The sequence below is a fragment of the Bombina bombina genome, chromosome 2 (genome assembly GCF_027579735.1).
Source record: "Bombina bombina isolate aBomBom1 chromosome 2, aBomBom1.pri, whole genome shotgun sequence".
NCBI classification, from domain to species: domain Eukaryota; kingdom Metazoa; phylum Chordata; class Amphibia; order Anura; family Bombinatoridae; genus Bombina; species Bombina bombina.
Genome location: NC_069500.1, coordinates 322380240 through 322393315, shown reverse-complemented (window position 1 = coordinate 322393315; position 13076 = coordinate 322380240). Strand labels below are relative to the sequence as shown.

Genomic DNA, 13076 nt, shown 5'->3' with positions numbered 1-13076 from the left:
TCGGACTGGAGCTCTCTGCCCTTTACCAATCCAGCCACGGGCCCATCCATCTGGCTCATCAAGACTCACTCTCATTTCATCAGTCCATAAAACCTTAGAAAAATCAGTCTTGAGATATTTCTTGGCCCAGTCTTGACGTTTCAGCTTGTGTGTCTTGTTCAGTGGTGGTCGTCTTTCAGCCTTTCTTACCTTGGCCATGTCTCTGAGTATTGCACACCTTGTGCTTTTGGGCACTCCAGTGATGTTGCAGCTCTGAAACATGGCCAAACTGGTGGCAAGTGGCATCTTGGCAGCTGCACGCTTGACTTTTCTCAGTTCATGGGCAGTTATTTTGCGCCTTGGTTTTTCCACACGCTTCTTGCGACCCTGTTGACTATTTTGAATGAAACGCTTGATTGTTCGATGATCACGCTTCAGAAGCTTTGCAATTTTAAGAGTGCTGCATCCCTCTGCAAGATATCTCACTATTTTTGACTTTTCTGAGCCTGTCAAGTCCTTCTTTTGACCCATTTTGCCAAAGGAAAGGAAGTTGCCTAATAATTATGCACACCTGATATAGGGTGTTGATGTCATTAGACCACACCCCTTCTCATTACAGAGATGCACATCACCTAATATGCTTAATTGGTAGTAGGCTTTCGAGCCTAAACAGCTTGGAGTAAGACAACATGCATAAAGAGGATGATGTGGTCATAATACTCATTTGCCTAATAATTCTGCACTCCCTGTATATATATATACAGTTACACTAAAGCACCAGTTCAATTGCAATGTGTTGATTAACTAGTGAATAAATCAAGTTGTATATAATATTGCAGCAGTTGAAAATTAAATTGCAAATTAGCTGCAGAGAAAATAAATAGAATTTTTAGGTTTTTAAAATGACGCAAACAAATTTGTTTCCTTTTCTCTTGGTCTAACATCACATAATTATACAGTTAAAATGTAATAATAAAAAGGGACATTGCTCACAAGAACGTGTTATATTCAGTAGTCACAGCTTTGCAGACCGGGAAAGGCTAGAGGGCGGGGTTGACAGTCATAATCAATGCACTGCTGCTTGGCATCACTGGTTTATATTTGATTGTTCTCTTCAAACAGTACTTTTCTCTGGCTGCACTGCGTTAAGGAAACGTACACAGTGCAGCCAGGGCAAAGCTCTGTTTGAAGAGAATTGTCTAATTTGGGCAGCACTGCAAAGTAAAAGCGCTAACAGTTCCTGCATTTGTCCCATACTTTCTGCAAACATACTACAATTTCTGACATGATATCTCAGATCACAGCAGGAAGGTCAATTTATGACAACCATAGACCTAAAAGATGCTTATCTGTACATCCCAATTTACAGGGACCATTTCCAGTTTCTAAGATTTGCGTTTCTCAACAAACATTACCAATTTGTGGCCCTCCCCTTTGGTTTGGCCACAGCCCCACACATCTTCACAAAGGTATTGGGGGCTCTCTTAGTTGTGATCAGAGCTTAAGGAATATCCATTGCTCCTTATTTGGAATATTTTGATCCAAGCTCCATCTCTTTCTCTGGCTACTGTTCATACCCACAGAATGGTCTATTTCCTTCAGGAACTTGGATGGAAAATCAATGTGCCCAAAAGAACCTTATCTCCAGCCACAGAAGTGATAACAGACTCTCTTCAAATGCGTCTGTTTCTCACAGATGCTCACGAAACTCATCTTTAAACTGCTTGTTGTTCTTTACAGATTTGTCATTCCCCATCTGTAGCTCAGACGCCGTACATTTTGCTCACTTTCATCTTTGTCCTCTCCAATTGTTCATGCTTCAGCAGTTGTCAAAATATTGTTTTCAACTGGATCAGCAGATAGATCTCAGTTTTTCAGTCAAACTATCTCTCTCATGGTGGAGGAAAAGTCCCTATTTGAACCTTGGAGCACAAGTTTGATAGTTTGGGGCGCTGTTTGGGGTACCTGGAGGGTGCAGGGAGTGTGGTCCCTTCAGGAGGCGAGGTTACCTATCTACACCCTAAAACTTTGTGCGATTATTTGGGCCCTTCAGTCTTAGTCCCTTCTCAAACAAGAAAAATGTATTAGTTTCCAGTCAGACAACCTCACTGTGGTTGCGAACATCAATAATCAGGGAGGGATTTGCAGTCCCTTAGCTATGTGAGAGGTATCTCACATTTTGTCTTGGGCAGAGGAAAATGTAAGGTAGCAGATGTGCTTGTAGATATTAGTAACTATGGTCTGGATCACAGCTGCAGATAAGGTAGTATAAGTACTATCTGGAGTGTTTTCCATTTATTTGCTTGTTACAGGAGAGAGACAGAACTGGCTCTTGTGTATAGTAGCTCCAGCTACTAAATATTAGTCTGCTTTTATAGGACAGAAAACCTCTAATTGAAGATTTATAACAAGTCTCTTTTGTTGTTGCAGGCTTTTACTTCTTATGGTTAAACAGATGTAAGAAGTGTACTGTTAAGACGGTTGCTGTTTCCCTTTGTTATAGTGAGGTAAATCCAGAGTGCAGTGTGAGCTCCATGGACTGCTACGATGCAGGGCTTGGGGGTGTGTAGGCATCACAGGAGGCACAGGATCCGGCTTTGGGGTTTAGCAGCGGCTGTTCTGTGAAGGTAGTTTCAAGTGAAAATATGGGAACTATGAGTACCCTTTGTTTGTTTTCTCAACTGGTTCCTTGAGAATGCCTTCGATGCCCAGTGAACCTCTACAGCGGTAAGGTTAAAATGATACTGCAGACCTAGTGCCGGGGAGGATATCTGTGGGTTCGCCAGAGAGTATAAGGTCCAATATTCAGCAAGAAAATCAAACAGGCATATAAGTATTTCTTCAGTAAGAGGAATGCAGAAAGAGTTCCCAGATTTGCAATGGATAAGCAATCCGTATAGATAGAGCCAGGTAATTTTCTAGAACAGCTTGTTTAGACAAACTATATGCTACTCTGATAAACATTAAACGGCAATTAGAGAGGAGCACCATGGGAATATAAAGGGTAAGTCTTAAAGGTGTATACCCCATAGAGTGTAATCATGACATGTCCCCCTGTCAAAGGGGCTGCACAGCAGCAACAGGTCCAGGTCTGTCCGGATTCATATGGTGGAATCGAGCAATCAAACAAGAGGCATTAAGATTTGAGGAGGGTTCCCAGGAATCCTCGTCAGGGGTATAACCCTTCCATCGGACTAGATATTGTAACTGTCCTTTAAACATCCTGGAATCTTGAATAGAACTTATCTCATAGATCTCGTCATCTGTCAATATGGGAGGTAGGAGAAAATCTGCAGTTTGTGCTCAAATAGGTGTATGGGGTTTCAGCAATGACACATGGAATGTTGGATGTATACGGTATTCAGCGGGTAATTCCAGTGTGACAGCATTTTCATTCACCAGTTTCTTTATGTCAAAAGGTCCTATAAATAGTTGTGAGAATTTCCTACACGGTGTGTTAAATTTGAGATGTTTGGTGGACAGCCAGACTTTATCTCCTACGGAATAGGAAGGGGGTTTTCTTCTTTTGACATCATAATATCGCTGTCTTTTAAGTGAGTAAATGTTTCGGATAGGGTGTTAATGGTTAAGGGTGAACTGTTTGTAGAGGTATTAGTTGAATTATTATAGGCATATTCTGCCATGGGTAGATTGGTGAACCACTGATCTTGGTGGAAAGAGCAATAGCAGCAGATATATTTTTCCAACCATTGGTTAACTCTTTCGGTTTGCCCATTTGTGGGAGGGTGATATGCTCTACTGTATCGTTGATCTATTTGGAGAACCTTACATGACTGTTTCCAAAACTTTGAGGTGAATTGAGACCCCCCTATCTGTTATAATGACAGAAGGAAGACCATGTAAGCGCACTATATGTGTGAGGAATAGTTGAGCCGTTTCTGAAGAGATTGGTCATTTTTTATATTTAAAAAGGTCAACTACGACCAGTATGGTGTTGTGATTGATAGATGGGGGTAGACAATAAAATCCATTCCAACGGTTTGCCAAGGCCTATCTGGAATCTGAAGTGGTTTTAGCAGTCCATATGGACGAGCTTTCTTGGGTTTTAATATCATACATATTTGACATGTCATGACATAGTCCTTTACAGCTTGATCCATCTTAGGCCACCAATAGTTCCTTTTTAGGAGATCCAATGTTCTGTGGACACCTGGATGACCAGTTAGAGGAGAATCATGATGATTGATTGTTAGAGGTTCTCTCAGTTGAGGTGGTATGTAGAGCTTGTCCTTGTAGTAATAGAACCCATCAGATTTTCTTAGCAAACTGTCTTTTGGGAAGATAGTGTCCTCCTGTTGAGTTGTACGTAGAGAATAGGTAGGACCAATTGTGGCACCAATGAAGTGTTCTGGAGTCAGTATTGTCTGAGGAGGGGCATTGGTAAAAGGTTGGTTGAGTTTTCTGGATAAAACGTCGGCCTTTCCGTTTTTTGACCCAGGACGGTAAGTAATATGAAAATTGAACCTTGTGAAGTATAAACTCCATCAGAGTTGTCGGGCTGACAAGGTTTTACTTGATTGTAGATACTCCAAATTCCGGTGATCAGTGTAGATTAATATAGGCAATTTTGTGCCTTCAAGTAGGTGGCGCCAGTGTTCAAAGGATTTTTTGATGACAAGGAGCTCCTTCTCTCCTGTGGAATAGTTTAGCTCTGGAGGTGTCATTAATCTTGAGAAAAAAGCAACAGGATGAATTGGTTCTGAGGGAGACTTCCGTTGAGAGAGAATGGAACCTATGGCATGGTTGGAGGCATTCACCTCTAGAATGTATTGCATATTAGGATTGGGGAATTGCAGAATGTGTGCTGTGGTAAAAGATGTCTTCAGACTGTTGAATGCCTCTTGTGCCTTTGGATTCCAAGTGAAAGGTGATTGTGAGCCAGTGAGACTGCTGAGAGGTCTTGCAATATTTGAGAATCCCCTGATGAACTTACGATAGAAGTTGGCGTATCCTAGGAAACGTACGTCCTTTTTACATGGAGGTATCGGCCAGCTTTGTATAGCCTCCACTTTATTATCCTCCATCGTGAGACCTGAAGGTGAAATGTGGTAACCAAGAAAAGAGATTTCAGTGAAATGGAACAGGCAATTCTCAGGCTTAGCATATAGCTGATGTGTCCGTAAACGACCTAGCAACCAACAAACATGTTTTAGATGATCTTCTGTATTGTTGGAGTAAATAAGGATGTCATCCAGATAGACCACCATACACACATCCAATAGGTCTCTGAAGATGCCATTTATAAAGTGTTAGAACGTGGCAGAGGCATTGCAAAGCCCGAATGGCATTACCATATATTCGTACAACCCGTAACGAGTCCTGAATGCAGTGAGCTATTCGTCTCCCTCCCTGATTCTGATGAGATTGTAGGCTCCTCTTAGGTCTAATTTGGTGTATATTTTGGCACCACTTAATCGCTCCACCAATTCAGGTATTAGGGGTAGTGGGTACCGATTCTTCACTGTCCTTTTATTAAGTTCACAATAATCGATGATTGGCCTGAGTGAGTTGTCTTTGTTTTTGATAAAAAAAAATGCCAGCACCGGCTGGTGAAGTGAAAGGCCTGATAAAACCTTTCTTACGGTTCTCGGCTATGAATGTTTTTAGGTGGTCCAATTTCGGTTGAGACAATGGGTATATGTGCCCATAAGGGATAGTGGCTCCTAGTAACAATTCTATTGGGCAATCATATATACGGTGGGGAGGCAGTGTCTCAGCTTCTTTTTTGTTGAAGACATCTAGGAAATCATGGTATTCTTCTGGTAACATAAATTCAGTTACCTGTAGTATTTTCTAGTGAGGATAGCAGGTTTTTTGACAGAAGGAAGAATTGAGATCTATCTGTAGCGTCTCCCAATAAATGTTGGGTTGATGTAGCTGGAGCCATGGCAATCCTAAAACAACGGGGAACAAAGGTGAAGGAATTATATCAAAAGAGATATACTCAACATGTCCGATGTCTGTAGTAACCTTAATAGGTATAGACTGGTGTGTAACAGGCCCAGTGTTAACAAAAGACCCATCAATAACACGAATTGACACAGATTTTGCTTTTAATTGTAACGGTATTTTATTTCTTTTTGCTATGTCAGCATCAAGGAAATTAGAGTATGCCCCAGAATCGACAATGCTTTCAGGTCGGATTGCTTGATGGTCCCACTGTAGAGAAAGAGATATAGTACAGTAAGCTGAGTTAGTAATTTTATTGGTAAAACAGTTTTTTATAGTGTCAGACTTACTGTGCTTTTGGCATTGTAGGATTGGACATTCTCTCACTGAATGAGCAAGAGATACACAGTACATACACAGATTCCTTTTCTTCCTGCGGAGCCATTCTTAAGGCTGTAGGGGTCCCTTCATAAACCCTAATTCAATAAGGACAGGAGAATCCTTAGGGGTGGAGACCGAACTATGAGTTGGATAGTATCTAGGTGGCGTTTCTGATTGTTGGCGCTCAGCTCGCCTTTCTCTGAGACGTCTGTCGATCTGAGTAGAGAGATCTATTAAACCCTCCAGGGTCCTAGGATATTCAGTACGGGCTAGCTCATCCTTGAGGGAATCATTTAACCCAAGCCTATATTGGTTGCAAAGAGCAACATCACTCCATTCTGAGTCCTTTGCGTATAGTTTGAACTCCGTTAAATATTCTTTGCCAGGTCTGCGGCCTTGTTTGAGGGAGCGCATCTTGGTCTTAGCGGATAATTGTTTCTGTGAGTCTTCGTACAAAGTTTGAGAGAAAAAATCCGTAAGGGATCCTAGTATGGGGTCATCGTTTTCGAAAAACATATCTGCCCATATCCTAGGTTCTCCCCTTAGGAATGAAATCACGGTCATTACCTTCATCCTTTCGGTGTGATAGGTCTTTGGTCTCATACAGAATAACAAGTTACAAGCATTTCTGAACTGTCTGAATGCTGACCTCTCTCCAGAGAATTTATCGGGGAGAGATACCTGTGGTTCTGGGGTGTTGTCCCTTACTATAGCTCTTAGGGTGTCATTTTGAATCTGGAGTTCCCTCACTCCCTGTGATAATTGATCCACATGCTGGGATAGATTATATACCACATTGGGGATATCTGCTGGATCCATATTTTTGGGCCGTTTAATATGTAAGGTAGCAGATGTGCTTGTAGATATTAGTAACTATGATCTGGATCGCAGCTGCAGATAAGGTAGTATAAGTACTATCTGGAGTGTTTTCCCTTTATTAGCTTGTTACAGGAGAGAGACAGAACTGGCTCCTGTGTATAGTAGCTCCAGCTACTAAATATTGGTCTGCTTTTATAGGACGGAAAACATCTAATTGAAGATTTATAACAAGTCTCTTTTGTTGTTGCAGGCTTTTACTTCTTATGGTTAAACAGAGGTAAGAAGTGTACTGTTAAGACGGTTGCTGTTTCCCTTTGTTATAGTGAGGTAAATCTGGAGTGCAAAGTGAGCTCCGTGGACTGCTATGATGCAGGGCTTGGGGGGGTGTAGTCATCAGCCAATCACATGCACTGATTACGTGACAGTCTGTGAACGGAGACACAGGATCCGGCTTTGCAGTTATCAGCGGTTGTTCTGTGAAGGATGAGTAGGTAGTTTGAAGTGAAAATATGGGAACTATGAGTACCCTTTGTTTGTTTTCTCAACTGGTTCCTTGAGAATGCCTTTGATGCCCAGTGAACCACTACGGCAGTAAGGTTAAAATGATACTGCAGACTTAGTGCCGGGCAGGATATCTGTGTGTTTGCCAGAGAGTATAAGGTCCAATATTCAGCAAGAAAAACCAAACAGGCATATAAGAATTTCTTCAGTAAGAGGAATGCAGAAAGAGTTCCCAGATTTGCAATGGATAAGCAATCCGTATAGATAGAGCCAGGTGAGTTTTCTAGAACAGCTTATGCAGACGAACTATATGCTACTCTGATAAACATTAAACGGCAAGTAGAGAGGAGCATCATGGGAATATAAAGGGTAAGTCTTAAAGGTGTATGCCCCAGAGAGTGTAATCATGACAGAAAACCACTGCACCCTATCGGCCATTCACATTCCCGGTGTGAACAATTGGGAGGCAGATTACCTAAAATGTCAGTCCTTTCATCCAGGAGAATGGTCTTTTCATCAGGACGTGTTCGATCAATTAGACCTGAGGTGGGGGGTTTCTGGAAATAGCTGTAATGGCATCCAAATTGAACCACAAACATTTATTTTATTTTATTGTGCCAGGTCAAGCGATCCAAGAGTTCACATGATAGATGCTCTAGTCTTCCCTTGGAACTTTATCTATTTCCTCTGTTTTTTCTTCTTGCAAGAGTAATTGCCAGTATCAAACAGGTATCAGCTTCAATAATTTTCATAGCTCTGGCGTGACCCCACAGAACTTATGTGGACCGAATTCAGATATTTGAAAGAAGTATCCACCAAGGAAACAGTGATGATGTAAAATAAAATTCACTTTTATTGTGACGATTCAGTAAAACAGTAAAAAAGGCAACCTACTTGAGATTGTCCCCCCTAGGTTGCCTTTTTGACCGTTTTATTGAATCGTTACAATAAAAGTGAAGTTTTATTTTACATCATCACTGTTTCCTTGGTGGATACTTCTTTCAAATATCTCCAGTTTTATCCATCTGACACAGGGGACTCACCGTGGATCTGCATGGGGTTTCTTTGGACATGCCTACTCTTCTTGTGATGCAACACTCTAGCTGCGGATGGTAGCGAGGCAATACCGAGAGCTGTTTGTTTGTGCTCCCGATCGGCTCCAGTGTGTGGACGGAAATCGGTGTCTGACTTGGATCAGGGTAAGAGGTACTTATTATTAAATCCTCCCCATTCTGAAGTGGCACTTTCAGCTATTTATCTTGTTGTTACGTACTTTGCCTGTTGAGCTTGTGTTGTATTGGTATGACAGTCACGGAGGCGTGTAGCTGATTGCAGCTGGACTAGCATTTCTTCACCTACCCCTTCAATCAGTTCAGGGCTCATTTTAACTCTTTGACCTAATTCAGATCTCATCTCTTCCTCCATGGGCTCTACCCCTAAGGAAAGATCTGCTGTCTCAAGGACCTTTGTATCATACGGATCTCAAGTCTCTGAATTTGATGACGTTGAGGTTGAATGTCTAGTTCTCAAAAAAAGAAGTTTCTCAGACTCTGTTATCTCTACTTTGCCACAAGCCAGAAAGCCCTTCACTCAAAGAATATATCATAATATCTGAAAAGCTTACTTTCCTTGGTGTTCTTTTAGAGTTTTCTCTTGGAAATCTTTTAGAATCTCCATAATTCTTCAGCTCCTTTAGTGTGGATTTGATAAAGGTTTATTGGCTAGTTTGTTATAGGGTCAGATTTTGGCCTTATCTGTTTTCATAAAAAGCTGGCTTAGTTGCCTGATGTTCAAACTTTTTTGAAAGCCTTAGTGATAATTCGTCCTGTTATTAGGCTCATTTATCCCTCTTGGAATTTGAATCTGATTCTTTCTGTTTTGCAAGTTCCCCACTTTGAACCGATGCATACTCTGGACCAAAAATTATTGTCATAGAAAGTTCTCTTCTAGCCATTTCTTCTGCTAGACGTATTTCTGAATTAATCAGCTCTGTCTTGTAATCCCCCCTTTTTGTTTTTTTCATTAGGATAAAGCAGTCATCCAGATTAAATATGATTTTATTCCAAAGGTGGTTTCTTCAGAGAATATTAATCAGGAAATAGTTGTTCCTTCACGGTGTCCTAATCCTTCTATCTGTAAGGAATGCTGTCTTCTAGCTTATTTGTCCACTTTTCAGGTTCCAGAAAGGGTCAAAACACTACGGCGGTGGCCTTGGCATCATGGCTCAAGCAGACTATTCATAAGGCTTAAGTGGTTGCAGGAAAACTGAAAAGACTAACTGCTCATTCTACTAGATCTGTATCTACTTTCTGGGCCTTTAAAAATGACGCCTTCTTGGAACATATTTGCAAGGCGGCAACCTGGTCTTCTCTTCATACCGTTTCTAAATGTTATAATTTTTATATTTATTCTCTTTCGAAGCTGCTTTTGGCAGGAGAGTCCTTCAGGCTGCAGTGTCCAGCAAATAGGAATTGCCATCTTTTTGTACCACCCATCCTTAACATGGACTCTCAGCTTGGGTATTGTATCCCACATGTTATGGACATCTATGGACTCTCATCATCTTACGAAAGAAAACAGAATTTATACTTTCCAATAAATTTCTTTCGGAATGATAAGAGTCATACACCTGCCCAGGTTTTTTCTTTAAGGGCAACAGTTCTTATTTGCACCTCTTAACCCTGCTTTTTGTCTTTCCTACATTTTCTGTCTCTCTCTTCTCAGCTCTACGTAAACTGAGTGTGGAGAGGAGGTTTGAGGGATTAAAAGCTCTTGTGAGGGTTCTTGACCTCCTCCTAGTGGTAGGAAATATATCCCATATTTTATGGACTCCTATGGACTCTCTTTATCCTGAAAGAAAGACATTTATCGGTATGTATAAATTCTGTTTTTAAACTTTCAAATTTACTTCTATTATCAATTTTTCTTTGTTCTTTTGATATACTTTGAATTTTAACCATTAGCAAGAGCACTATATGGCAGCACCTTTTCCTGTCATGTAGTGCTCCATACATACTACCTACTTAGGTATCTCTTCAACAAAGAATACCATGAGAACAAACAATAGAAGCAAATTAGAACATTTTTAAATATGTTATGAATCACCAAAGAAACATTAGCAGTTTCAGTTCCCGTTAAGAAAAAGACAGTCATGATCTTTAGGTGGATACCATATTTGTTCCATGTATAACTATGTGTTTTTAAGCGGAAAAATAATAACAACTTGTATATCACGTAGGCCAAGCAGATTTTATCTGATATACAATTATATTTCCCAGTAGGATGTGCCATAGTTCATTGTTGTTTTGAATCACTTAGAGTTCCATTATCATCTGAAAACTCTTCAGTGAGAAAAAAAAATGTCGGTCTTATCCTATGACCAAAGTGGATTTTAGTGAATAAACTCCATGGGATATTAAAGAAATTGAATATATCTATCTCACTTGGGATTTTGTTTTATTTTTAGAGAATTGACCAAGTCTATTGTCTGGCTGAACCTTTATTTTGTACCTCTGTAAATTCTAGTGTTATCGCTTGCATATCTACTATTGATCAAAATATTGTCCACTGTTGTGACTTCTCGTTGGTCACTGTCATATGATAATTGTAATCCATTTTTCTTTTCTTGCAAAAATTTCTACTAACAGATGGAGTTGTTTTAGCACTAAAAAATTATGGAGTATAATATAACTTGACTAATTTCTGAAACATGTGATGATTATCTTGCTTTTAAAACAAAGATCTGCTAGAAAATGCTCACTAGGTGGGTCTGATGCAGTGTGCATATTTTATAGACTCACACAGCTACACTAATTCATTTGACTTTATCTGCTTGCTTTTCCAGAAATCCAGATGGTGACATCAGTCCCTGGTGTTACATTGCTGAGCATGAAGATGGGGTGTATTGGAAATATTGTGACATTCCAACCTGCAGAAGTAAGACTGGATGCACATTCCACTCATTTTTGCAATACTTATTGTTCATTTTCTGGTTTTTTTTATATTTGGAAAAAGATAAAGAGGGTTTCAAGATACAAACACAGATTGATAACTAAAAAACTACACTAATGACTATGCTGCTCAGGGGGGTCCAGCCTACGGTGTTTATTTTTGTAACCTTCTGTTTTCTATCCATGTCCCTTTTGGGACACAGAGAGTATCCATATTTTGCTACTGGCTTATTCTTGTCTTCTTTGTCTGGATTAAATGTGTATCTTGATAAGGAATTGCTGAGCTAATATTTCTTTATACAAATAAGAAAACAAAAATGTTTGCAGAAAACATACATAAATCATGGATTAAGTGGTAGCTTTAATAGGTGAATGCCCCTATTGGTTGCAAGTTTGCTCATTTTCGTCTGCAACTGATATTTATAAAGCTACGGTTTAAACCTCTGCTTCCTATACCCTTTCTGGCAATTGGTTGCATTAGAGCAAGAGAGGTGGCATTGCACCAGTGGGCGCTAGCGCAAAGATAAATATGTGGAACGATTCCCCCACAATTTGCAATCTCTGGAGGACAGGTTCACTACACGGGAACCTTGTCCATCTGGTTATTGATAAATCTACCCCTAAGTAGAAGAAAAGGCGTATAAAATAGATTAAGTCATAACACATAAATATGTTCATGTGTGGGGTTTTCTGTTTGTTTTTTTGTTCTGTTTATAGTGTTTTTTTCACTGAAACTGTAAGGAAAGAAATAATGTTGTGCCTAATTTGAAATTGTTGGAAACTGCTAATATAGATATAGCAGGCAGTGCTTACTAAATTCATCTGTAGTTTACTTAGCTATCTATGCTATCGGTGTTAACGCTGCCATCATAAAGCAATGCATTGTGGTCCTCTTGCTTCAAAGAGGTCAAACATAGATAATGAAACAGCAGCATTGAAGAAGGGACTGTAATTTTCTTAGCGCTACTGCACATATGTTTTACTTTATAGCCTAATCGTCATTCATTATAACAGTTGGAGGTTATAACATTCTGAAAGGCTTAAGCAAACATTTCAAATGCAGTTCTGCGTTTGTATTTATGTGAACATCTCTGCAAGTGCCAGACAATGATGTTTCAAAATATAAATAACTGGGACATAGTATTCCCAGTGCAACAATATGCAAGAAAACGACATAATCATATGAGGACCTGGGTTAGTTAGAAACAAGAATATGTAATGTGTTAGCACTAATGTCAAGATTACAAGCTTACCCTTTATCTGGAAACACTCACCCAAATGGGAAACTTTAACTTGTTTTCCATGCTACAGCAGGTGAGCGTCTGCTCACTAAACTGCAGGCTTGTACAAGTAGGTGTCTGAATTTGCTGCACCAATACAAAGTAAGAAAGGCATCAGTTTACTGAAATTTAAAGTGAACCCAAGTCGTTCCTTTACTGATAGATAATTTTTTTACTTACATAAAAACTATTGGCACATTATTAAAGCTGGTAATCATTTTTGACAATTTGATTAAAATGGCAGCCGGAAACAATT

The 13076-nt window shown here is 39.9% G+C and overlaps 1 protein-coding gene across 1 annotated transcript in view; it reads left to right on the top strand.

Moving 5' to 3' along the window:
- KREMEN1 (kringle containing transmembrane protein 1) overlaps positions 1 to 13076 on the top strand; it is a 274033-nt gene that overhangs the window by 143176 nt on the left and 117781 nt on the right. The window contains exon 3 of the mRNA XM_053701672.1: positions 11435 to 11526. Within this exon, the coding sequence (XP_053557647.1) occupies positions 11435 to 11526 (92 nt within the window). The remainder of the gene's footprint in view (positions 1 to 11434; positions 11527 to 13076) is intronic.